Genomic DNA, 26,026 nt, shown 5'->3' on the forward strand with positions numbered 1-26,026 from the left:
AGTCAGCAATTTTTAATATTTATACATTTTTTCTTTCAATCATTGGATTCAGCATAAAATCCACAATGAAATCCTCACAGCATTGGATGTTGCATTTTGTTGCACGTGAGCATACCCTAAGGAAATATTTATTTAAATGTAATAAGCGTGTTTCACGTAGGTTAGGGATTTTATTTTTACTATTAAAATGCATTGCTAAATAAATTAGCATATATACAATGGAACTGTATACCCAACAATCCCCTAGTCTTTTGGGTATTAGGGTGCCCAGGTTACCCCAGCCGGACAAACGCCCTAATCCGAGTGCACGGTTTTCCCTAGAGATGAGCGAACTTACAGTGAATTCGATTCGTCACGAACTTCTCGGCTCGGCAGTTGATGACTTATCCTGCATAAATTAGTTCAGCTTTCAGGTGCTCCTGTGGGCTGGAAAAGGTGGATATAGTCCTAGGAAAGAGTCTCCTAGAACTGTATCCACCTTTTCCAGCCCACCGGAGCACCTGAAAGCTGAACTAATTTATGCAGGATAAGTCATCAACTGCCAAGCCGTGAAGTTCATGACAAATCGAATTTACTGTAAGTTCGCTCATCTCTAGTTTTCCCCTCCCCCGCCGGATCCGGCACCCGTAGAGTGAAAACATGCACCCTTATTTGGAGTGACTCATTTTATGAGTGAGATCAGAATAGTGTAGCAGAGAGGAATCTAATCTAAAATTAAAAAAAGTCAAAACCTAAATCATTTTCTAGTGTATGAATCAGTAGAATAAAGGCTGCTGCTTACATTATATATATATATATATATATATATATATATATATATATATATATGCTTTGTAGTAGATTATGTTGGTGCTCTACTAATAAGAATATATACATTTAATTTGGAACTAGGGTAAACAAATCACCAACAAATTATTTATGGATGGATTGAAGTTACCTGATGTACTTAATGGCAGATCACTGTTCTCTCCTTCTTTTAAGTGGTTTGCAAAAAGATAAGAAAAAGCTAAATCAACATTTATAATTGTAACATTAAGAAAAATGCCTTAATTCTATTAATTTCTCTTCCATTTAAATTGTTACTGTAATTTAGAAAAATGTTTGACATGTCATGCAGACAAATTTCACAGGCAGGACTGCATCACTGTCTCCAAGAAGGGGCAGATACAAAGACCAAAACCGGACAGACTCACTTCTGGCAGACTTAAAGGAAAACTGTCAGCCTGTTCACCCACACTAAACCTTATACACTGGGTCATAGTGGGGGTGAACAGGAGTCCAACAAGGGTGGGGTCACTTAATTAAATATGTCCAGTAGGTCCTGAGATATGTCTGTCGGAAGATCCGCTGCTGAATTCAGTGAATCGTGCAGTGGTGGCGGGGCTTCGCAGGAGGTGGGGCTTCATCTGTTCAATTTACATATTCATTGTCTGTGACGCCACATCTTAGTGAAGTAGAGTAACTAAGCCTCGCCCCATGGGAAGCACCGCCTGCACTGCGCATTTCACTGAATTCAGCAGTGGATTTTCTGAGGGACATATCTCAGGATCTACTGGACCTATTTAAGTAAGTGACCCCTCATTGGACTCCTGTTCACCCCCACTATAACTCAATGTATAAGGTTTATTGAGGCTGACAGTTTTCCTTTAATAAAAAATGGAAGTCCCATTCAGTGCTTCTCAGGATTTCTTAAATAAGTGTGGGTCTTTGACAAGCTTGACAAAGACCCACACAGTGTGAATGGGTTGAAACATTGCTGCTATTTTTCATGTACTGTACTGTATACACTTACTAAAGTGTACTACACTTACAGTACACTTTTCATGTGCTGTATACACTTACCAGATACTTAGAAGCTCTAAATAGGATGCTGGACTATCTTATTTTTATGTTATGGCATGCAAACATTATTGTTGGTTTTAGCGTTGAGCCCCCCACTGATCTCTTTCTGTGTGAAGTGCTTTTCACTCCTCAACTCTGCTCTTTCTCCGTTTTCTATAATGGATTTTATCTTCTGAAATGAGTCAGAGCGAGCGCTGAATCAGGGAGTAAAGCATGCTGCTGTGATTTTCACCCAGCTACAGTCATGGCCATAAATGTTGGCACCTCTGAAATTTTTCTAAAAAATGAAGTATTTCTCACAGAAAAGGATTGCAGTAACACATGTTTTGCTATACACATGTTTATTTCCTTTGTGTTTATTGGGGACAAAAAAGGGAGGAAATAAAGCAAATTGGACATAATGTCACACCAAACTCCAAAAATGGTCTGGACAAAATTATTGGCACCCTTAACATAATATTTGGTTGCACACCCTTTGGAAAAAATAACTGAAATCAATTGCTTCCTGTAACCATCAATAAGCTTCTTACACCTCTCAGCTGGAATGTTGGACCACTCTTCCTTTGCAAACTGCTCCAGGTCTCTCTTATTGGAAGGGCACCTTTTCCCAACAGCAATTTTAAGATCTCTCCACATGTGTTCAATGGGATTTACATCTGGAGCCATTGCTGGCCACTTCAGAACTCTTTAGTGCTTTGTTGCCATCCATTTCTGGGTGCATTTTGATGTATGTTTGGGGTCATTGTCCTGCTGGAAGAACCAAGATCTCGGACGCAAACCCAGCTTTCTGACACTGGGCTGTACAGGGAGACCCAAAATCCTATGGTAATCCTCAGATTTCATGATGCCTTGCACACATTCAAGGCACCCAGTGCCAGAGGCAGCAAAACAACCCCAAATCATCATTGAACCTCCACCATATTTCACTGTAGGTACTGTGTTATTTTCTTTGTAGGCCTCATTCCGTTTTCGGTAAACAGTAGAATGATGCGCTTTACCAAAAAGCTCTATCTTGGTCTCATCTGTCCACAAGAGGTTTTCCCAGAAGGATTTTGGCTTACTCAAGTTCATTTTGACAAAATGTAGTCTTGCTTTTTTATATCTCTGTGTTAGAAGTGGGGTCCTCCTCGGTCTCCTGCCATAGCGTTTCATTTCATTTAAATGTCATCGGATAGTTTGCACTGACACTGATGCTCCCTGAGCCTGCAGGACAGCTTGAATATTTTTGGAACTTGTTTGGGGCTGCTTATCCATCATCTGGACTATCCTGCGTTGACACCTTTCATCATTTTTTCTCTTCCATCCACGCCCAGGGAGATTAGCTACAGTGCTATGGGTTGCAAACTTCTTGATAATGTTGCGCACAGTGGACAAAGGCAAATCTAGATCTCTGGAGATAGACTTGTAACCTTGAGATTGTTGATATTTTTCCACAATTTTGGTTCTAAAGGCCTTACAGTTCTCTTCTCCTCTTTCTGTTGTCCATGTTTAGTGTGGCACACACAGACACACAATGCAAAGACTAAGGGAATGTCCCTCCTTTTTATCTGCTTTCAGGTGTAATTTTTATATTGCCTACCCCAATAATTTTGTCCAGCCCATTTTTGGAGTTTCATGTGACATTATGACCAATTTACTTCCAATATACACAAAGGGAATAAACATGTGTATAGCAAAACATGTGTTACTGCAATCCTTTTCTGTGAAAATTACTTCATTTTCTAGAACTTTTTCAGGGGAGCCAACATTTACGGCCATGACTGTATATCAAGAGATCAGTAGGATCTCAGCACTGAGACCCTGTCTGATCAAAACTTTTTACATGTCTGCATCATAAGTTGATGACAGTAATTCTTAAATTTTATAGTAAATGACAGCAAAAAAAAAGTGTAGTATGTGTTGTATTAACAAATCTATACAGGAATATACTATATATACTCCATTGATATAATATATATTTACATACATAATTTATTATGTTAGCATATTAAAGCATATTATTTTAAAAAGGGTTTTAGCTATGGATGGAACATAATTAATGATGGAACCAGGAATGGAAAAGTTAAAAAAGGGTTAAGTGGCTAAATTAATACGAACGTATGTAATGTGTTTACTAAATACTGAACCACTATTGAACAGGTACTTCGGCCCTAATACATGGGAGGGGGCCGTCACGCTCCCTCCCATAGACTTACATTGAGGGGGCAAGGTGTGACGTCACACTGGGATGGAGTCGTGATGTCCTGATACTCCGGCACCGTGGTCGTCACGCTGCACACTCTGAGGTGGGTGCTGAATGACAGATTGCGGGGGTCCCCAGCAGCAGGCCCCCCCCCCCCCCCCCCGAGACCAGGCTTCTTATTCCCTATCCTTTTGGATAGGGGATAAGATGTATTAGGGCCAGAATAAGACTTCTTATTCCCTATCCTTTTGGATAGTGGATAAGATTTATTAGGGCCAGAATACCCCTTTAAAGGAAAACTGTCACCTGTTTTCTCCCGCACTATCCACAGGTACTGGTGGATAGTAAGGGAAACGCTGATTAAAATGAGCCCTACCTTGTCCGGATCTGCGCCGCCGTTCTCCCGCAATTGTAGTTTTATTATCTGTTGAAATCTTCCTGTAACTGGCACTGGCGGGGCTTCGGCGCTTAACTGGCCCTGACGTCAGCGCCGCTTATGAATATTCATTCCCCCTCCCTCCAGTTCTCCCTCTCTTTGCCGCTCCTAACTGGGGGATGAATATTCATAAGCTGCTCTGACGTCAGTGCCAGGTAAGCACAGAAGCCCCGCCCATGCCAGTTACGGGAAGATTTCAACAGATAATAAAACTACAATTGCGGGAGAACGGCTGCGCAAATCCGGACAAGGTAGGGCTCATTTTAATCAGCGTCTCCGGCACTATCCACCAGTATCTGTGAATAGTGCGGGAGAAAACAAGTGACAGTTTTCCTTTAAGGCTAGATTCACATTAAAGATTCTCCAGCCAAAAATATTCTGGTCAGAGAATGCTAAGGTGCCGTATGCCGACTGATTCAACCAGTGCTAGAACCGCAAGGACATTGCCTTCCACATAGAAATCAATTTATTTCATGCATATATTACTAAAAGAAAGACAAATCATTCTTGCAACGGCACAGTCCTGACACTTAAGCTTTTCATGTTATCCAATAAGGAAGAAACAGTAAATGTTGGCACTGCCGCTGGGACGCAAACTGTCTCTGTAGTTATAGAGCAATCACCCACGCTACTCGCGGATCCTCCACTTGCGCCCCCCCCCCCCTGGTGCTCATACAGAAAATACAGAGCCAACTCATGAAGAAAGATATGGAGGCACTCGGGTATGCTGCAGTGAGTTTATTCAGGTATGGTCCTCCACATTGCTCTTCATGTTATTATGTGCTGGCTAGACTTCATTATATCTACCCTAATGTACCTACTACCTTCTTAGGAATGCATGGAAGTGGGAGACCACAGACTTATCTAAGTCCCAACTTTTAGACACAGATTCTTAGGATAAATAATTAAACTCTCAGTCTTTCTGTTACATAATGGGCTTCCTGGCATGAGAAATTGATACCATTTTTTGCCCTAGAGACTAAAATCCATATTGCTGCGCAGAACAAGACCTCCTTTCTTTCAGTCATGGTTGTTCAGAATCAAGTCTCTTAAAATGCAATATGAAAAGATTAATGCCACCCTCTTAGACATGAGGGAGCACTTCGAGGCTCTGTGACTCCTGTGGTCCACCAGATATCCGGTCCCAAATCTCCTACTTTCCATGGGATTTTCTATGTGATATATTTCCTGGGGCAATGTTTTCCAGGTATTCATTTACCGCTTGTGTGCTTTGTTCTTTAGTTTTAAAAGAGGTATCTGTGGCATAGTTGTTTTTTTAAGACCATAAGTCTATGCTCTTGTTCATTCTTGTTCATTAATGCTATTCTTACTGATTTTACTCTAACTAATTGCACTGGACTCCCCTGTGAGGGCTGATGCTGTTGGCTTTGTGTATATTTTCTTATGGTAACTCTGTGTGGCTGTCCTCTAGAGCCTCAGTTCTATGGAGCAGAAGTTGAAGAATTATGATGCCTTATCATAAGATAAATGTCGCCTGATGGCTGACAGTTAAATGTAACACCACTGAGTTATAAGGAATAGCTTTTTAAGCTGCACTAATACTGACTGGCTTTGACAGAAACAAGTAAGACCCTAAGGCTGATTTCATATGAGTATAAGCCCTTGGCTTTACTGTGACTTCTTGTAGCGCTACTGGTTGATTTCAATTACTGAGATACAGCGGTAGTCCACAAGATTACATATGACTCAATGGGGGAGAATTATAAAAGCTGTCTATGTCCCGCATCAATATAGACCAAACTACAGAGCATTAGGCTGGTCTATTGTGTGCCTAATTTATCAAAAGTCGTATGGCTCTTGATAAATTCTGCTCACTGACTTTGTGATCTATGCTTTAGACTGTATTTAAACCTGCTCCAACATGGTCTGATATTTCAGCGTACTTTCAGCCGATGCGACTTGTTGCTGAAAAGTCGCTTTTGATAAATTCAGCACCAATGCATTTTTCCGTCTAAAATAGACTAGAACGCATCATGTTCTAAAAATCCTTTAATGCAAAAGTTGCAAAAAAGTCGCACATATTTAGACTGCGACTTTCTGTGCAACAAATTTAGATGGGGAAAAACCAGTCTAAATCCTTTGATAAATCTCCCCCAATGTAATGCTTTGGCTTCAGCTGCAGCACAAAGGTTACAACCGATTAGTAGCACTACAAAAATTCAAAGTGTAGCCCGTGACGTGGATATATTTTTGTGTCCCAGCCCGACCGCTGATCTGATTATCTAAACTGACAGCTGTCACCTTTCACATGAACATCCATATTTACCTTCTGTGAAAATTGCCTTAAAGGGGGTATCCAACTCTTGGAAAAACTAAGATTAAAATCGAGTAAAAAAACCATAAAACCTTTACTTACCTTTTTATCTTACAGTGATCCAGCGCAGAAGCTCCAGTGGGCACCCCCGTCTTTACAAGCATCCCACGTGTGATCGCTGCAGTGAATCAGTGACCTCAGCGGTCATGTGTAGTAATCCTGCCATCACTGCTAAGCAGTGAGAGCCATAATACCATTAGTATGGCTAACGACCACTGAGGCCATTTATGTGGGCACCTAGTAAACAAAGACCAGAGTGCTCACCAAAATGGTACCGATAAAAAATATAGAACAGAGTGGAAAACAAAGCCCTCACACAACTTTGAAGATAGAAAAATACAAAAGTTAGGCTGGTGTCACACATGGCAGCCTCCTAGCTTCAGATGATGTCCACTCCCCGCTCAGCCAATCACAGAGCACAGTAGGGTAGCAGGATGTCATCGGAAGCTGGCAGCTTTGTCTCTCACACCATAATCACTGCATGTGTATCGTGGATGTCTGTCAACTGTCACATGTGCTGTTTATTAGTATGAGGTCATACAAAATTGGTACCGGTAATTCAGGTATAGTAACCATGCAGACAGCTTTAATGTTGAACCCTAAGTGTCCAGCATCAAATGTATGCAACTTTTCCCAGAATTATGTGTACTTTTTAAAAAGGCGCCCGCCTGAAAACAACTTTTGATACTTGTAGTTTCAGGTAAATTTTAGAGACAATCTCTAAAGTTCAAAGGGTGAATGTTAAGAACAAAAATAAGACAAGATATCCAGATTATGTTTGGAACCAGCCAAACAGGGTCTGTATAGTTTGCCTCAGATCTAGTGTTCTTTTGGTTGAAAGTCATGTGGATTGAGTGCTTTTGATGGGTACATTATTGGTTTGTTCCTTAATGTAAGAGAAACTGCTACAGGGGGCTCCTTTGAGTCAAAGTGTTAAAGTAACATATGTCATAAAACTTTACTACAGTGTATAACTTTACCTTTAAGAAAGGCTGCACTGAATGTATCAGACAACATTTGTATGTGTACAATACATAACTACCGTAAAAGTGTAAACAAGAATAATATAGGATGGAGTTTCACATTGATACTTAAAGGAGTCTGGGAGCTAAATCTTTCCTCACATTTACTGTATGGAATGATTAACCCTTTAAGGGTATTTTTTGCACATCTGACCACTGTCACTTTAAGCATTAATAACTCTGGAATGCTTTTACTTTTCTTTCTAATTCCGAGATTGTTTTTTCGGGACATATTCTACTTTATGTTAGTGGTAAATTTTTGTTGATACCTGCATTATTACTTGGTGAAAAGTTCCAAAATTTTATGAAAATTTTTAAAATGTTGCATTTTTTTTCTTAAATTTGTATCTCTCTGCTTATAAGGAAAATGGACATCCCAAATAAATGATGTATTGATTCACATATACAATATGTCTACTTTATGTTGGCATCATAAAGTTGATGTGGTTTTACTTTTTGAAGACATTAGAGGGCTTCAAAGTTCAGCAGCAATTTTCCAATTTTTGACAACATTTTCAAAATTGGAATTTTTCAGGGACCAGTTCAATTTTGAAGTGGATTTGAAGGGCCTTCATATTAGAAATACCCTATAAATTACCCCAATCTCTCCAAAGGAAACATGCTGTTTCCTTTGGAGAGATTGTGAAGTGTACCCGTCCTTGGCATTCGGGTGGATTACGGGCACATCCCCAGTGGTCATCCAGTGCTGGCTCCCTCTGTGTTTTTTCTATATATTACCCCATTATAAAAACTGCACCCCTCAAAGTATTTAAAATGACATTCAGAAAGTGTGTTAACCCTTTAGGTGTTTCACAGGAATAACAGCAAAGTGAAAGAGAAAATACATTTTTTACACTCTCATGTTCTTGTAGACCCAGTTATTGAATTTTTAAAATTTGAAACTCAACTTCTCTCGAGTAAGGAAGTACCTCTTATGTGTACGTAAAATGCTCTGCGGGTGCACTAGAGGGCTCAGAAGGGAAGGAGGGACAATGGAGAGTGAGTTTTTCTGAAATGGTTTTTGGGGGGCATGTCACATTTAGGAAGCCCCTATGGTGCCAGAACAGCAAAAAACTAAAACATATGGCATACTATTTTAAAAAATAAACCCCTCAAAGAACATAACAAGGGGTACAGTGAGCCTTAACACCCCACAGGTGTTTGACAACTTTTCGTTAAAGTTGGATGTGTAAATTATTATTTTTTTATTCACTAAAATGCTAGCTTTCCCCCAAATTTTACATTTTTACAAGGGATAATAGGAGAAAATGCCCCCTAAAATTTGTAACCCCATCTCTTCTGAGTATGGAAATACCCCATGTTTGGACATCAAGTGCACGGCGTGCACACTACAATGCTCAGAAGAAAAGGAGCCATATTTGGCTTTTGGAAAGCAAAAAAAAACACATGGCATACTATTTTGGAAACTACACCCCTGAAGGAACGTAACAAGGGGTACAGTGAACCTTAACACCTCACAGGTGTTTGACGACTTTTCATTAAAGTCAGTTGTGTAAATGAAAATTATAATTTTTTGTAACTCAGTTTCTTCTGAATATGGAAATATCCCATGTGTGGATGTAAAGTGCTCTGCGGGCGAATTACAATGCTCAGAAGAGAAGGAGCGCCATTGGGCTTTTGGAGAGAGAATTTGACTAGAATTCAAGTCGGGGGCCATGTGCATTTACAAAGCCCCCATGGTGCAGGAAGACATATGATCCTATTTCAGAAACTACACTGCTCACCAAATGTAACAATGGGTGCAGTGAGCATTTACACTTTTGACAGACTTTTGGAAAAGTTTGCTGTGCAAATGAAAAATAAGATTTTTCATTTTCATGGACCACTGTTCCAAAAATCTGTCAGACACCTGTGGGGCATAAATGCTCACTGCACCCCTTATTGCATTCTGTGAGGGGTGTAGAAATGGGGTTACAAATTTTGAGGGTTTTGTTTTCTTATTACCCCTTGTGAAAATGAAAAATTTGTGATAAATACAGCATTTAGTGAAAAAATTTAACATTTTCATTTTCGCGTCCAACTTTAATAAAAATTCATCAAACACCTGTGGGGTGTTAAGGCTCACTATACCCCTTGTTATGTTCTGTAAGCAGTTTAGTTTCCAAAATGTGGTATCATGTGGGTGTTATTTTTTTTTGTGTGTTTATGTTAGAACCTCTGTAACGATCAGCCACCCCGGAGCAAATGACCCCAAATGTACATGGCGCTTTCACTCCTGAGCTTTGTTGTGCCCCCGCAGAGCATTTTACATCCACATTCGGGGTATTTCCGTACTCAGGAGAAATTGCGTTACAAACTACATTTTGGAAACAGTGCCGTACCAAACATTTTCACTTTCATTGGGGGGGGGGGGGGGGGGGGGACTGTGTAGGGGTATATGTTTTATTATGTGTTAGTGTAGTGTAGTGTTTTTAGGGTACATTCACACGGTGGGGGTTCACAGCGAGTTTTCCGCTGGGAGTTTGAGCTCACTGTAAACCCCTGCCCGTGTGAATGTACATTGTACCCTGTACATTCACATGTGTGTGTGAGTGTTGGGGGGGGGGGGGGGGGCAAGCCTCCAGATGTTGCAAAACTACAACTCCCAGCATACCCTTTGTCTGTCAGTGCATACTGTGGTTGTAGTTATGCAACAGCTGGAGGCTCACTGGTTGCAAAACACTGACAGTTTGTTACTTCACTCAGTGTTTCACAACCAATGTGCCTCCAGCTGTTACAAAACTACAACTCCCAGCATGTATGGTCTGTCAATGCATGCTGGGAGCTGTAGTTTGCAACAGCTGGAGGCACACTGGTTGTGAAACACTGAGTTAGGTAACAAACGCTCAGTGTTTCGCAACCAATGTGCCCTCAGCTGTTGCAAAAATGACAACTTTTAGCATGCAGTGACAACCGAAGGGCATGCTGGGACTTGTAGTCATGCAACAGCTGGAGACAAACTACAAAAATTTCCAGCATGCCCTTTGGCTGTCCATGCATGCTGGGGGTTGTAGTTATGCAACAGCTGGAGGCACACTGGTTGCAAAACACTGAGCGTTTGTTACTTAACTCAGTGTTTCGCAACCAGCGTGCCTCCAACTGTTGCAAAACTACAACTCCCAGCATGTACGGTCTGTCAATGCATACTGGGAGTTGTAGTTTTGCAACAGCTAGAGGCACACTGGTTGCGAAACATTGAGTGAGGTAACCAACTCTGTGTTTCACAACCATTGTGCCTTCAGCTGTTGCAAAAATACAACTCTCAGTATGCACTGACAGCCGAAGGGCATGCTGAGCGCTGTAGTTTTGCAACAGCTGGAGGCACACAACTACAGCTCTCAGCATGCCTTTGACTGTCAATGAATGGTGGGAGATGTAGTTATGCAACAGCTGGAGGCATACTTTTTCATAACTACATAACAACAACTCCCAGCATGCCCAAACAGCCAAAGGGCATGCTGGGAGTTGCAGTTGTGCCTCTAGCTGTTGCAAAACTACAACTCCCAGCATGCCCTTTGGCTGTGCATGCTGGAAGTTGTTGCTAGGCAATAGCAGGAGGCAAACAGCGCTTACCTCCTGCTGTTAGGTCGCTCTGCCGAAGACCGCCGCGACCGCCGCCGCTGGGGACCATGCCGCCACTGGAAAACACTGCCGCTTGGGACCGTCTCCACACCGGACCCCGGGTAAGCCTCCCCACACCCCCCACCGCCGATCACCCCCTCCCTCCACTGCCGATGCCACCCAGCTGGATGGGTGATTGGTCGGCCGGTTTTTCCGTTTTTGCAATTTCGTTTTTTCCTCCTCACCTTTTAAAAATCATAACCCTTTCAATTTTGCACCTAAAATCCATATGATGGTTTATTTTTTGCACCACCAATTCTACTTTGCAGTGATATCAGTAATTTTACCCAAAAAGCTACGGCGAAACAGAAACAAAATCATTGTGCGACAAAATTGAAGAAAAAATTCCATTTTGTAACTTTTGGGGGCTTCCGTTTCTACGCAGTACATTTTTCTGTAAAATTACACCTTATCTTTATTCTGTAGGTCCATATGATTAAAATGGTACCCTACTTATATAGGTTTGATTTTGTCGTACTTCTGGAAAAAATCATAACTACATGTAGGAAAATGTATACTTTTAAAAATGTCCTTTTCTGACCCCTGTAACTTTTTTTAATTTTACCGCGTATGGGGCGGTATGAGGGCTCAGTTTTTAGCGGTACCATTTTTGTATTGATCAGACTTTTTGATAGCTTTTTATAAAATTTTTCATGATATAAAAAGTGACCAAAAATACGTTATTTTGGAATTTGGAATATCTTTGGGCATACGCCATTGACCGTGCGGTTTAATTAATGATATATTTTTATAGTTCGGACATTTACGCACCCGGCGATACCACATATGTTTTTATGTACATGTTTGTTTGTTTGTTTTTTAGTGGGAAAAGGGGGTTGAGTTGGACTTTTATTAGGAAAAGGGTTAAATCAAATTTATTAACACTTTTTTTTGCAGTGTTATAGCTCCCATAGGGGGCTATAACACTGCACACACTGATCTTTTACACTGATCATTGCAAAGCCATAGCTTCGTATTGATCAGTGTTATCAGCGGCTGATTGCTCAAGCCTACATCTCAGGCTTGGAGCAATCAATCGCAGAACAGACGCGCCGGAGGAAGGTAAGAGGACCTCCGCTCGCGTCCCAGCTGATCGGGACACAGCATTTTCACTGCGGTTGTCCCGATCAGCCCCACTGAGCAGCCGGAAAGCTTTTACTTTCGATTTAGAAGCGGCATTCAACTTTGAACGCCGCGTCTAAAGGGTTAATAGCGCACGGCACTGCAGCTGCTGCCACGTGCTATCATCCCCGGGTCCCGGCTTCAGTTACGACACCGCGTGACCCTGCGGGAGCAGGCAAAAGATGTAATTATACATCCTTGGTCATTAAGGGGTTAATAAACTGGCTCCAGAAAGTTAAATAGATTATAAATTGTAAATTACTTACATCTTTAAAAAAAATCTTAATCCTTCCAGTACTGTATGCTCCACATGAAGTTTAGTTGTTCCTTTCAGTCTGAGCACAGTGCTCGCTGCTGACACCTATGTCCATGTCAGGAACTGTACAGAGTAGAAGCCAATCCCTGTAGCAAACCTCTCCTGCTCTGGACAGTTCCTGACATGTTCAGAGGTTTCAGGTGAGAGCCATGTGGTCAGAATGAAGAGAACTACTCAACTTCCTGTGGCGCATACAGCAGCTGATAAGTACTGGAAGGATTAAGATTTTTTAATCGAAGTTTGTTAAACTTTCTGGCACCGGTTGATTTACATTTTTTTTTCCACTGGAGTACCCCTTTAAGGGTGACAACTATTAGTCAGAAATGGTATGAAAATAATAAAACAAGCCAAAGCATATTGCTGTGACATACCCTGATCAAGAACAGCACTTTTTTTAATCTGCTACAACCTATATTTTAACAGATAAAATGGGAATCTGCAAACAGGCCATGATTGAAAGCAAAACATAAATTTTACAGTGGGCTAAAGTATACATGATGTTTTGACCCTCTTTTTCTATTGCCATATCTGTAGTTATATCCTATATAGTAGGTCTCAAATTACACCATAGTAAGTTCTGATATAGTGCATTTTTTGCATACTTGACTAACATTTATCCAGGAGTAGGATTCGACCAGTTCTCTCTATCCAATTGTTATAATAACAGTCAGATTGGGGAACTGGGAGAAGCAGAAATGCCTTATATTCAACCACGAACTTAGGACCCCTTGGATCAATGCTCCCTGCAAGGCAGGGTGATTACTTTTCATACTGCCTGCATCCTTTCCTTGGTGCCAGGCCTGATTAGCCGAGGCCAGAGCAGCATCTCAGGAGGACTACTGCTGTAGTTGGGGGGGACAGTGTATTAAATTAGAGGGGGTGACATTGTATTTTTCTCTGTGAACTACATCTTGGGCATTCATCATTCCACCCCTGCATTTATGCTGTAAGGCAAAGCTCAATTTTCATGTTATATTTTAACTAATATTTCATGTTTACAAGAAAAGTTAAACATTAATTTGATCCTGGTAGGTTATTATTTGCAGGTGTCAGATACAATATGAACATATCTTTGGCACTTCAGACAACATAACACTTTAGAATACACTAGATAGGGAAAGGTTAAATAATGGACAACATGCATGAATTCAGTGAATATGATGAGCGGGGACATGAACATTTTCTTAAACACGTATTCTTTCACCAGCATTTTTTGAAGACATACTTCATGGCAAACACAGCATACCTTGGGTTAGTCGAGTAGACATTGCTTTGCAGTCATCATCAGTTTTGCAAGGTGCTTCATTGGGAAGCTGGAAACATAAATATTACTAAGAATTGCAGTGTTTAGATGCTTAGATAACTTCCCCTGCCAATGCTACTGTCCTGTGTTTTGCATCTTGAGTACATTAAACATGATTTAAAGCATTCTTAAGCTACTTGGCAAAAAACCCTTTATAAAAAGAAACTGACCTTATTTGGCTCTGAATAGTTGCATATTCCCAGGATTTTCAAGCACTTTCAGATAGATCATGCTTAGTAGATGTATTATAAAACTTTCTATTAACACACACATCTAACCCCTTATTTTTAGCTTCTGTCCCTGAAGGCTTATTTCCATTATAAAGAATTTTCAAATTCACATTCTACCTTTATTAGGGAATAGTGGACTAAAATTTCACAGATTACATTAGAATCCCAAAAAACTGCTCCAAACATTTCTACTCAAGCAAAACACTTCTAAATAAAAAACAAAACAAAAACCCCACAGTAACAAATGAATCCTGCTGTCTTATGATTGGTTGTTCATACCTCATTACAGTAGCCCATTTGTTGCTTTGGAGTAATTATGAAGTTCGTCATCACAACAAAAGAGTTGTCTCCCTGGGGGAAAAGAAAAGAATACCATATGACAGCAGCGAAGAAGTTTAGTATAGTATATAATCTATTGGTACTATTACAGAAATATTCTAGCTTGTTTTATCTATGACTCTTTACAGAACGGTAACACTTGAAAACTGTTTTGGGTTAAAAAGGCCTTATATTTAGAGGTTCAAATCAGTGCCAATGAGATTATTACTTCACCATGACTATTATTTATCTAAATACACCTTCCCATAAATGGACATACTGTTACATCCAATTGCTTTGTTTTCACAGCAGTCCATCATAACGGTATGTCCTGGCAATCTTCTTAAAAAAACATCTGTATTTTATGAACATTGGCAATAATGTTTTACAATATACACATATTCCAAAATAATAAAGTAAAAAATATTCATGCCTCCTAATAAAGTAAAATAAAATGTGTTTTTTTATTTTTTTAAATATGCCCAATCTGCCTACTTAAACAAACAAAAAACACACCTGTACTTACCTTCCTTGATCTCCTGCAGCCTTCATTATTGAGGGGCAGCCTGGGCAGTAAATATATGGAGGCAGCAGGGGAGCTCAGTGAGCTGGCTCCCTGTCTCCATTGCGCACAGGAGCGCAATAGCTTACAGAAATATAAACAGGCAGAACTCTGGAAATACTTTTCCATAAAAATGTGAGTAACCTTTTTTTTTTTTAAAGGTATTCATCCACACTATAACCCAATATTTTGGGTTTAGTGTGGGTAAACTAGCTGTTAGTTCCTCTTTAAGCAGGCAGCCCGGATATATATATATATTTATTTATTTATTAAAACACTTTTTTACCAGAAAACCTCTTTGAGACAAACCAATATTTTTCCTTAAGGACAAGAATATGTTTTAGTTTTCTTCTTCCTGAATCCTAACAACAAAAAGGCTTTATAGTACCATAAATAGGGAAGGCTACAATTAAGACTCTTGACACACTAAGTCACATGGCAGGCAGCAATCTGCTGTAATGAAGACATAGGCTGGAGGCATGGAGTGGTCCTCAAAGAAAGTGCATAACAAAGGGGGAGTCTTAGGGGAGCCTGCTGTGAGAGCGTCAGAGAAAGGTGATCTTGGGTAGAGTGATTGCAGAAGTCTGAAAATGTATCTGTACTATCAATAGAATTTGAATTAACCCCTTCATAGTTGTGAAAAGAGTATTTTAGAGCTCTCACTGCTGTTAGGCTGCATGCACACCACGTTTTTGCAATACAGTTCCCGTATCAGGTTTTTGAGGAAAAACTGATTCCTCAAAACCTGACTAAACTGTATCAAAACGTGTGTACAAATTTTAACCCGTATACAGTTAAAAACCGTATACAGTTTGAAAAATGACATCCGGTTGCATCCGTTTTTAACTTTTTTACATCTTTTGGCATACGGTTTTCAATACGGTTCCATACGGTTTTCACATAGAAAATGCATACGGGAACTGTAATGCAAAAACGTGGTGTGAATGCAGCCTTATTGAGCCCTGGAGAGCCTCCCTCTATGATGCACAGCCATTTCTCAGTCTTTACATTTCACAGGTGGGACCAGAGCTCAGCTGTTTGCAAGGACATACAGGACTTATTTTCCTTTTACTTCCATGCCCAATCCCAACACAGCAAATACTCTTCTTTGCTTTGCCATGACATACTGCTGGAGAAAGTGCACTGGACTGAACAGGCTGGCACAGTGCTGGGAGATAATTTACAGTGCACTATTATATATGGCATGTGTGGGGAAGGGAGGAAATTTTGATGCACTGGAGTTACAAGGTGCTGTGTGATCAGAAAGGCAAACAGCAACAGCATTACAGAATGAAAGGGGTTATATAACAAAAGCAGCCCTGGTCTAAGCTGTAAAATGTTGTTTCTGTTGATAATAACAAAGTAAAAGGAGGGGGAGAGGGGATTACAAAAAATTAGAGATTACATCCAGATAAAGCAAAAACTGGTACAGGATCAAATCCATATAAAAACAAGCTTTGTTATTAGATGTAAAACATTAAAAGTAGGCAACCAATAGTATATGTTTTTCAGCCACTACAGTTTTCTGGGGCCAAAAGCGCTATAAATGTTTCACCTTTGGGATTTCAGGGTCTGAGGTGTAAATATATCTTATACAGTTTTTTTTTTTAATTGTTATTTAATTGTGCATGTCTAGTCGCATTTGCACGGCAATAAAATCATATATATTTTGTCATATGTGGAGTTGCAGCCTACACTATTTCTTACAATCTTTTTTTCTGTTTTAGGATATCTTGTTTTGTGAGAATAGATTTCCGTACCTAAGGATATTTAGGAAAGTGTCCACTCATTTCTCAGTTTTTGTATTTTGGGGGGTCCTGGATACTGTCTTGGAGGAGGGATAGCTTTCAGCTAGCAAGTCAAACTCATCTCTGATAAGATAGTGAGCATTGTGGTGCTCAGATATTGCACCACAGGTAGGGTAAGGCATCTCTATTGACACCTCATGTGTCACATGTATATAGAGTAGACTGCATGACAGAGAATGATAAAGGGCATGGGAACAGCAGTCTAAGTGCAGAAAAATAGCTGTGCCCAGTTGTGTTAGGACTAATATAGCCAAAGACATCCAAAGACTTAGAATGCTCTCTGCTGACCTCTGCTATCCATTTTAGGAACTGCCCAGAGCAGCATATGTTTGCTATGGGGATTTTCTCCTGCTCTGGACAGTTCCTAAAATGGACAGCAGAGGTCAGCAGAGAGCACCGTGGTCACGAAATCAGAGGAAATGCATTTCTTTTTTGGATTTCTCTTTAGTATACAGCCCCTAAAAAGTACTGGAAGGATTAAGATTATTTAATAGAAGTGATTTACAAATCTGTTTAACTTTCTGCCACCAGTAGATTTTAAATAAAAAAAAGTTTTCCACGGGAGTACCCCTTGAAGATCCATTTTTATGTGGTCCCTATACACACTAAAGGTATGCAAAAGTCTATAGAATTAAATAGAAAACATATCTTACCTGCGGGGGAAAAACATAGTCGGCAGGATCCCAGATTTCGGAGCTATTAGAAATATTGGTAATTGCTATGCCTTTCATTTTTACAGACACAGAGCTGATGATGCCATCTACAGTCTGGTAGCCTTTCTCATATAAGAACACCCATCTAAATGCAAAGAAGAGTAACATGCTGTTAACATTTTCAAAGTTGCACAGGCAGTAGTAACTTTATATAAACAAAATAGTATATGAGAAAAGGAAGGTCAATGTTCAGCCTGCTGTGTATGCTGTCAAACTTATTAATACATTTGGCATCTTCTGTATTTGGCATCTGAAGCATCCTTTAAAGAAAAACTCAAGTAGAGAGTACATTTTGCTCCTCTCTCTAACATACTCTCCACGTAATGGTGATCTTTTTCTGCCGAAACAAAGCTAACCTTTAATACATCAAATCAGTTTCCAGCCTATATATTGCTTCCAGAAATCACACAGACTTGCCATGGCAGGAAGCATGTTATAAAGTAAATAGCATACTTCATCTACAGAGGGCAGAATTGGAGAATCGTAGTGACAATAGTGTAATAATATTTGCTGTTATATGCAGAACATAATTCAATACTTAGAACTAAGAAGAAAAAAAGCAGGAAAGACCCTAAAAACCTTAAAGCGGTTATCTACCATAAGTGGACTTTAGTACTTACCTGCCAGACACTGCTGCTTTCTTTTTTTGAAATAGCGATTTCCTGTTGGAGTTCCCTCTCTTCAACTCCAAATTCCAGGATCCCTTGTTTGTAATTGTGAGGTCACTTTTCTCCCTTCCACACATCAGTCAGCCCACACTTTGCAACACACCTGAGCTACACTTCCCTGCAGCCCTGTGGTAATGATCTCCCCCCACCCAGCGGTCGCTCCCCCCATTGAAGCAGATAGGCTCCTTTACCACACCTGACTAGTGATGTAATGTCTCGAGCTGTACTGCAACCCGGGAAAACCTTAGACAACACTCATTTTGTATTAAGGTAAAATAACATCAGGACAAAGATCACAAAGGAATTGTTGGACCAGCTATCAAACACAGGTACAGACACTATATTATGAACTACACTAATTTTACAGCCTCTGTAGCACAGTAAAAAAAAAAAAAATAAAAAATAAATAAAACATGGAATACCCCTAAAGGGGTTAACCAGGATTTAAAGCATAATGAGTTTCATAAATTGCGGGAAAATATAGTAATCTCCTCATACCTCCACTCTTTAAAAAAAATGAAATCAACGATTTAGAGCATCTTGCTACGTGCAGTCCAAGATGGCTTATATTTGCGTTATAAATATGGTCATTGCGCAAGATTTCTGCGGGTATATGAAATGTACGCAGTTAATAAATTCATGCGTCGTAAATATGTCACTCCAAGGTACACCGAAACCTACACATCTGGAGGAAATGCTCCACCAGAATGTATGCAAAAAAAGACGCAAAACATGGCTTGTGCAAAATTTTGCGCAAAAATGTAAACACAAAACAGGGTTAAAATCTTTGATACATGTCCCCCTTAGAGTATAGATATGTTGGAAACCTGTCAATAAAAGGGTGCTGACTTATTCAACAGCGTACTCCCAACTGGCCCATCATGAAATGACAATGAAAGGACTACATATACATACATATACTGTATATTAGTGGGCTCAACCAATGAATGAATAAATAACCAAAAAATGGGTGCTACCAATGCTTTTATAGTAAGCACAATAATTACAAACAAGAAAAAGCAAAAGCACACAAGGGAGCACACCAATAGATAAATGACAATAAATACTTTATTCAGATCATATGACAGTGTATGTAGCACACATTTAAAAACAATTAAAATATGGGAGCCAGATAACATGTGGTCTCCCAAAGCCACGGAGGAGAACCCCCAAATAAAAAAGTTATACGGGTAATCGCATTGACCTACAAAATAAAGAGAACATGTCATTTTTGCCATAATGTGCACTGTGTAACAACTAAACCCCCCAAAATTTGCTAAATTGCAGCTTTCTTATCAATTTCTGCCTGCAAATAGAAATGTTGGGGTTTTGCGGCACATTTTGTGGTAAAATTAAAGGTGTCATAACAAAGTAAAATTAGTTCCTCAAAAAACAACCCTTCAGAGTTATGCTTCTTAGGAGGCGAGGAGAAAAAATGAACACGCAAAAATGAAAATGGGCTGTGTCCTCAAGGCCAAAATGTGCCATGTCCTTAAGAGGTTAAATATAATTTTCTTCTATTGCAATAACTCTTTAAATATTGAATTTCACCCCTGCAGTCACCATTTGTCTCATAATAGGGGAACAATTTTTTTAATCTCCGATGTAACAATCAGCATAAATTCTTAAGATCAGCAACCTATCTAGAGCAATGATTTACAGGTAGGTACTAATATATTTTACAAAATGGACAGACCGATACCATTTGCTGATTTTCTAGAATGGCATAAGAGTTATTGACCATTGTCAATACAGAGTAGCTTTTATATAAATATACTTAACACCAATAACCTCTTTGTGTTTACCTTGTGTTAATTATTTGTTAGCATTTAAATAAATCTAACAGGTGGAAGCCATACTGAAGCCAAAAGATAAGGTTATTATAATCTAAGTTAGTTTTATGATAGCTTCTGGACTCAAAGAATGTAGGGTTGTCCTGGAGCACTTTCATAGATAGCAGCCATAAAGATTAAAAATATATTACTGTACGTCTTCTTCCTACTAGTCTCCTAGTCGCCTGGTGCTGCTTCAACACTGTAAAACATTATTCCTACTGGCAAATGGACGTGTATGAGGGTATCTTTTAGAGAACTGTTCCCACCAGTAAAGCTGCACAGCTTGGAAACAATCAGTTGAAGGGTAACCTGGAGAATTTCAACTTAGTAATTGAATTATGATCACATGTAAGGCTGGGTTCACAAAATGTTCTGTTTCTAATGTTGGGTGAACCAAGCCAAAAGATGTGTCAGTTTTTTACTTCCAATACACAGTTGTAATGTGCTTAAAGAGTACCTGTTGTGTATGTGCTTGAAGAGTACCTGTCACTTAAAAAAACTTTTGACATATCCTAGCGACATGTCAAAAGTTTTTATCAGCAGTGGTCTGAGTGTTGTAACCTCCACTTATAGGAAGAACAAGCCGGGAGAAGACCATGTGGCCTCATGCTCCTTTCCCGGCTCAGTGTCATGTGATTGAGACATGCTCCTTTCATTGAGAGTTTGTCTCGATCATGTGACACAGAGTCTGCGGAAAACACACTGGGCAGACTTATCCTGGCTCCTTCTTATTGGTGGAGGTCTAAACACTGACCTCCCCTATTTAAAACTTTTGAAATGTTATTAGGACTTGTCAATTGTTTTTCCAAGTGAGAGCGCCCATTTAATATATTTAATATAATTTAAAGTATGATGGTGCAATAGTATGCAGATGCAACAAGTAACCATGCTGTACACAATTAACTTAAAGGGGTACTCCTGTGGAAATTTTTTTTTTTAAATCAACTGGTGCCAGAAAGTTAAACAAATTTGTTAATTACTTCTATTTAAAAATCTTAATCCTTCCAGTACTTATCAGCTGCTGTATGCTCCACAGGAAGTTGCATTTCTTTCTGGAATTCTTTTCAGTCTGACCATAGTGCTCTCTGCTGACACCTCTGTCCATGTCAGGAATAGTGTTGCTCGCGAATATTCGCAATGCGAATTTTATTCGCGAATATCGCATATTCGCGAATATCCGCGAATATAGCGCTATATATTCGTAATTACGAATATTCGTTTTTTTTTTTTCACAGTACACATCACAGTGATCACCCCTCTTTGCTTCCAGCTTGTGTGGTGTAAAGAAGGCTCTAATACTACTGTGTGAGACTGGTGTGCGAATTTTCGCTCATGCGGAAATTTGCATATGCAAATTTTCGCATATGCGAATTGTCGCTTATGCAAATTTTTGTATATGCTAATTTTCGTATATGTAAATTTTCACATGCGCGAATTTTCGCATATGCGAAAATAAAACGGGAATATTACGAATATGCGAATATTCGCGAATATATGACAAATATTCGTCCATATATTTGCGAATATTCGCGAATTCGAATATGGCCTACGCCGCTCAACACTAGTCAGGAACTGTTCAGAGTACAAGCAAATTCCCATAGAAAACCTCTCCTGCTCTGGACAGTTCCTGACATGGACAGAGGTGTCAGCAGAGGGCACTGTGGTCAGACAGAAAATTAATTCAAAAAGAAAACAACTTCCTCTGGATCATATAGCAGCTGGAAGTACTGGAAGGATTAAGATTTTTAAAAGGTTATAAGGTGCTTTGCAAATTATTCTGTTGGGGCCGGGAAACAAAAAGAAAAAAAGCGACAATTACCTAGTCTTGGTCCCCCACAGCTCCTGTTCAGCTTTGCCTGGTCCCCCAATCTTCTGACTTTTTCCTCCTTTTGAGACAAGCACTTATTGCAGGACCTGCTGGCTTAGCCAATCAATGGTCAAAATGGGATACCGCTGCAGCCAGTTATTGACTGAACCAGCAAGTCCGGCTCCGAGTACCCATCTCATGAGCAGAAAGAAGCAGAAGATTGTGAAACCAGACTGAGGCAAATGGAAGCTGCAGGGGACCAGCAAGGGATTAGTGTTTCTTAAAAATCTTAAAGGAAAATGGTCACCCGTTCACCCGCACTAAACCCGATACATCAGGATATAGTGCGGGGGAACAGGGTTCTCTGAATTACACCTACTGCAGTCCGGCGCCTGGTCCCTCCAAAGGTCCGCTTCTTTCTGCACTAAATTGCGCGCTGGAGGTAGGCCCGCAGGCTGGATTCCAATATTCATGGGCTCTGGTCACGTGAGTGCTTGTGCCTACTGTGCGCTCAAGTGACCAGCACCCATGAATATTCAAATCCAGCCAGAGGGCCCGCCTCTGGCGCACAATTTAGCGCAGAAAGAAGCAGACCTTCAGAGGGACCGTGCGCCGGACTGCAGGTAGGTATATTAGTCAGATACCCCGCATCGGTCTTCTGTTCACCTGCACTATAACCCGGTGTATCATTTAAAGGATAAGAAGCCGATTTTATTTTGAGGTTTCCTGTACTTGACTATACAAAGCCTATTATATAGTGTAAAATACAAATATGCATTGGAAATGTTATACTCTGGTCAGGACCAGACTTACTGTAGAGTGCACTGCAAACCAGTTGCCACCATTAGTAACAAGATTTTCTGCAGAAGGAAAGCACAGAGCTTCCTTGATACAAAAGGAAGTAAAACTAGAATTACATTATGTGTCTAATAGTACACAGATGGTAACAATATGCTGCAACAGAACATCCTCATCTGTACTTTTGTTACAAATAAACTTAAGGAGTGTTTAAAAATGTCTGACTTCTCAAATAAATTAAATGAAATATAAATAATAAAATACAGCTGGCAATATAAATGTTGATAAATATTTGAAGAAGAAACAATTGCTAAATCAAAACAACTGTAATAAGAATACATTTGTAAAAGCAGCATTTGAGTAAGATCAGGTGCTGCCTAAACACACACGAAATGTCTTTATCAGGATTTTAGTGGTTATTAATCCAGCTTTAAACTATTGTTACAAGTCAGGAGACCTTGGACAAAAAATACCTGTAGCTGTGACAGATGTAGTCCCATTTCAGACAACCAGAACGTGGCTGCGTTTTAACAGTATGGCAGCAATGCTACTAAATTGGAATTAGATCATTAAAATATAATGTACAGCAGTACAATACAATACATCTGTCATTAAATACTAGTTATAATGAGAAAACTCTGCTCACCTATCCCAACCTAAGCAGCAAAGTTGGCAATTGAGCTATAGAAAACAGAAGCTACATCCTATTGTAACTGTTCAACTTTATGTTGTGTGCTAGATTAGTTCCATAGAGCCAAGCATATAATGGCAAAACAGCAGTCAAAAGACATTGACAACCGCATAGTTCAAACAGGAATTTTCCTGATTTTTTTTTCTGCACAAAACAAAACACAGCCTTTAGACAAATACAAAATAAATCCTGCCTTAAATCCTGGTTAACTTTTCCTCTACACAGGTTTTGATGAATCTCCTCCAATGTGTCATTTGTACTGGAATGTGCACTGCATAGAAACGTTCTTGCAACGCAAAACAGATTTTGCCCCCATGAATTGCACCTAGCTATATAAAATGTTAAGGTCATATCTTACAAAAAGAAAAAAAAGAAAAAGAAAGGACTGATTAAAGGGGAACTCCGTCGAAAGCCTTTTTTCTTTTAAATCAACTGGTGCAGAAAGTTAAAAATATTTGTAAATTAATTCTATAACAAAATCTTAATCCTTCCAGTACTTATTAGCTGCTGAATACTACAGAGGAAATAATGTTATTTTTGGAACACAGTGCTCTCTGCTGAATCACAAGAACAGTGCTCTCTACTGACATCTCTGTCCATTTTAGTAACTGACCAGAGCAGCATATGTTTGCTATGGGGATGTCAGCAGAGAGCAATGTGCTCGTGATGTCAGCAGAGAGCAATGTGCTCGTGATGTCAGCAGAGAGGTCTGTGTTCCAAAAAGAAAATCATTTCTTCTGAAGTATTCAACAGCTAATAAGTACTGGAAGGATTAAGATTTCTTAATAGAAATAATTTACAAATCTGTTTAATTTTCTGGCACCAGTTGATTTAAATAAAAAAGTTTTCCACCAGAGTACCCCTTTAATAATGAGTTACTCACACCAGGCAAACATTCCTTGTCATCAGTTCCACCCACACTAACCTGTTGGTACAAGTGTGTTGTGCGGGTGACACTGATGATAAGCATACTTACCTGTCCCCGTTCCATAGTCCTTTTGGCATGTTACTCTTCTCATTCGGGCAGCAGGCTTGGTGCGCAGGCAGAACTTCAGGAGCACGGGCTAGTCTGAAAAATTGTAGTGGCCCAGAAAGGGACGCATGAAAGGCCCCACTACTAAATCTACCTTTTATCCCTTCAAAATCCAAGCCGTATAACAGGCTCATTTCAGAACTGAGACCGTGACTGATCTTAAAGAAAAACTGTCAGCCTGTTCACCCATGCTAAACCCAGATAGACTGGGTTATAGTGTGGGTGAACAGGATTCAAACGAGGGGTCACTTACCTATTTTCGTCAACTGGTTGCCGAGATATCGTGTTCTGAAGTTCGGGGATTTCTAATAAGAATAAGCGCACTGAAGGCGTCTCCCCGCTGGCTGGCCGCCTCTCGCTCCCGTAGTAAGACTCCTAAGCCCGCCCCTCCACTATGCATATGCATTGAATTCAACTCCACGTCCTAGTGACGTGGAGTCCCACATCACGTGATTTCAGTGTTCTGTCTGAAGAGCGCATGCGCCGATATATTTTCCCCAGCTCTCACGTTCCCCAGCTCTCATATCATCAGAACGTAAGGGCTGGGGAAAATATAGCGCCGCATGCGCTCTTCAGACAGAATGCTGCAATCACATGATGTGGGACTCCATGTCACTAGGAGGTAGAGTTGAATCCAATGCATATGCATACTGGATGGGCAATCTTATGAGCCTTACTATGGCGGGGGAGAGGCGGCCAGCCGGTGGGGGAGAGGCGGCCTTCAGTGCGCTCATTCTCATTAGAAATCACGGAACTTCAGAACAAGATATCTCAGCGGCCAGTTGACGGAAATAAGTAAGTGACCCCTCATTTGAATCCTGTTCACCCACATTATAACCCAGTCTATTGGGTTTAGTGTGGAACAGGCTGACAGTTTTCCTTTAACTTTTAACATGAGAGTAACACTTTAAATAATGTCAGTTCCTGATACACTTCTTCATATACTTCCATTTAAAACCATTTATAGTATTTATTCTGCTAGATCTTAATCCCAGAGAAAACTTTTGTTCTGACCAAGAAAGATGCTCAGGGCAACTGTCACTTTTTCAGCACACGGAAGAGAAAGAATAATAATTCCTATTCACTTTAATGGAGCTTAGCAGCAGTAACACAGCACTTCCTCTACAGAGCGAAGGTTTTCGGCTCTGTTCATCTTTGAACAATGGCTGATGAGCGGTGGTGCAGGGTGTTGCAGCTATTGGTGACCTATCCAAAGGAAGCCTACTCCATACCTGACAGCTGCTGGCTGCTTTCGACAGTTCACAGCTGCCATCAATACTGGGCACAGAGTGATCTATTATACCAACTTTATATATAGTAAAATCTTTATCCTTACCATTTCCGGGGAACTTTTACCCCCCCAGGGATGGTTAGTGTATTAAGT

The 26,026-nt window shown here is 40.0% G+C and overlaps 1 protein-coding gene and 1 long non-coding RNA gene across 5 annotated transcripts in view; one reads left to right on the forward strand and one right to left on the reverse strand.

The window, feature by feature from the left end:
- The window catches only part of LOC130355769 (uncharacterized), a 161,769-nt gene that overhangs the window by 123,380 nt on the left and 12,363 nt on the right, over nt 1-26,026 (forward strand). The gene's annotated exons all lie outside the window — the stretch shown is intronic.
- Nucleotides 1-26,026, reverse strand: part of P2RX1 (purinergic receptor P2X 1) — a 199,617-nt gene that overhangs the window by 105,260 nt on the left and 68,331 nt on the right. For 2 of the 4 annotated variants that reach the window (XM_056556399.1, XM_056556403.1), the window contains exons 2-5: nt 17,751-17,895; nt 14,689-14,760; nt 14,123-14,189; nt 938-973 (exon numbers count right to left, since the gene is read on the reverse strand). In XM_056556399.1, the coding sequence (XP_056412374.1) occupies nt 938-973; nt 14,123-14,189; nt 14,689-14,760; nt 17,751-17,895 (320 nt within the window). The remainder of the gene's footprint in view (nt 1-937; nt 974-14,122; nt 14,190-14,688; nt 14,761-17,750; nt 17,896-26,026) is intronic. The other 2 variants (XM_056556400.1, XM_056556401.1) reach the window with 2 other exon arrangements.

This window comes from Hyla sarda, chromosome 2 (genome assembly GCF_029499605.1).
Source record: "Hyla sarda isolate aHylSar1 chromosome 2, aHylSar1.hap1, whole genome shotgun sequence".
NCBI lineage: Eukaryota > Metazoa > Chordata > Amphibia > Anura > Hylidae > Hyla > Hyla sarda.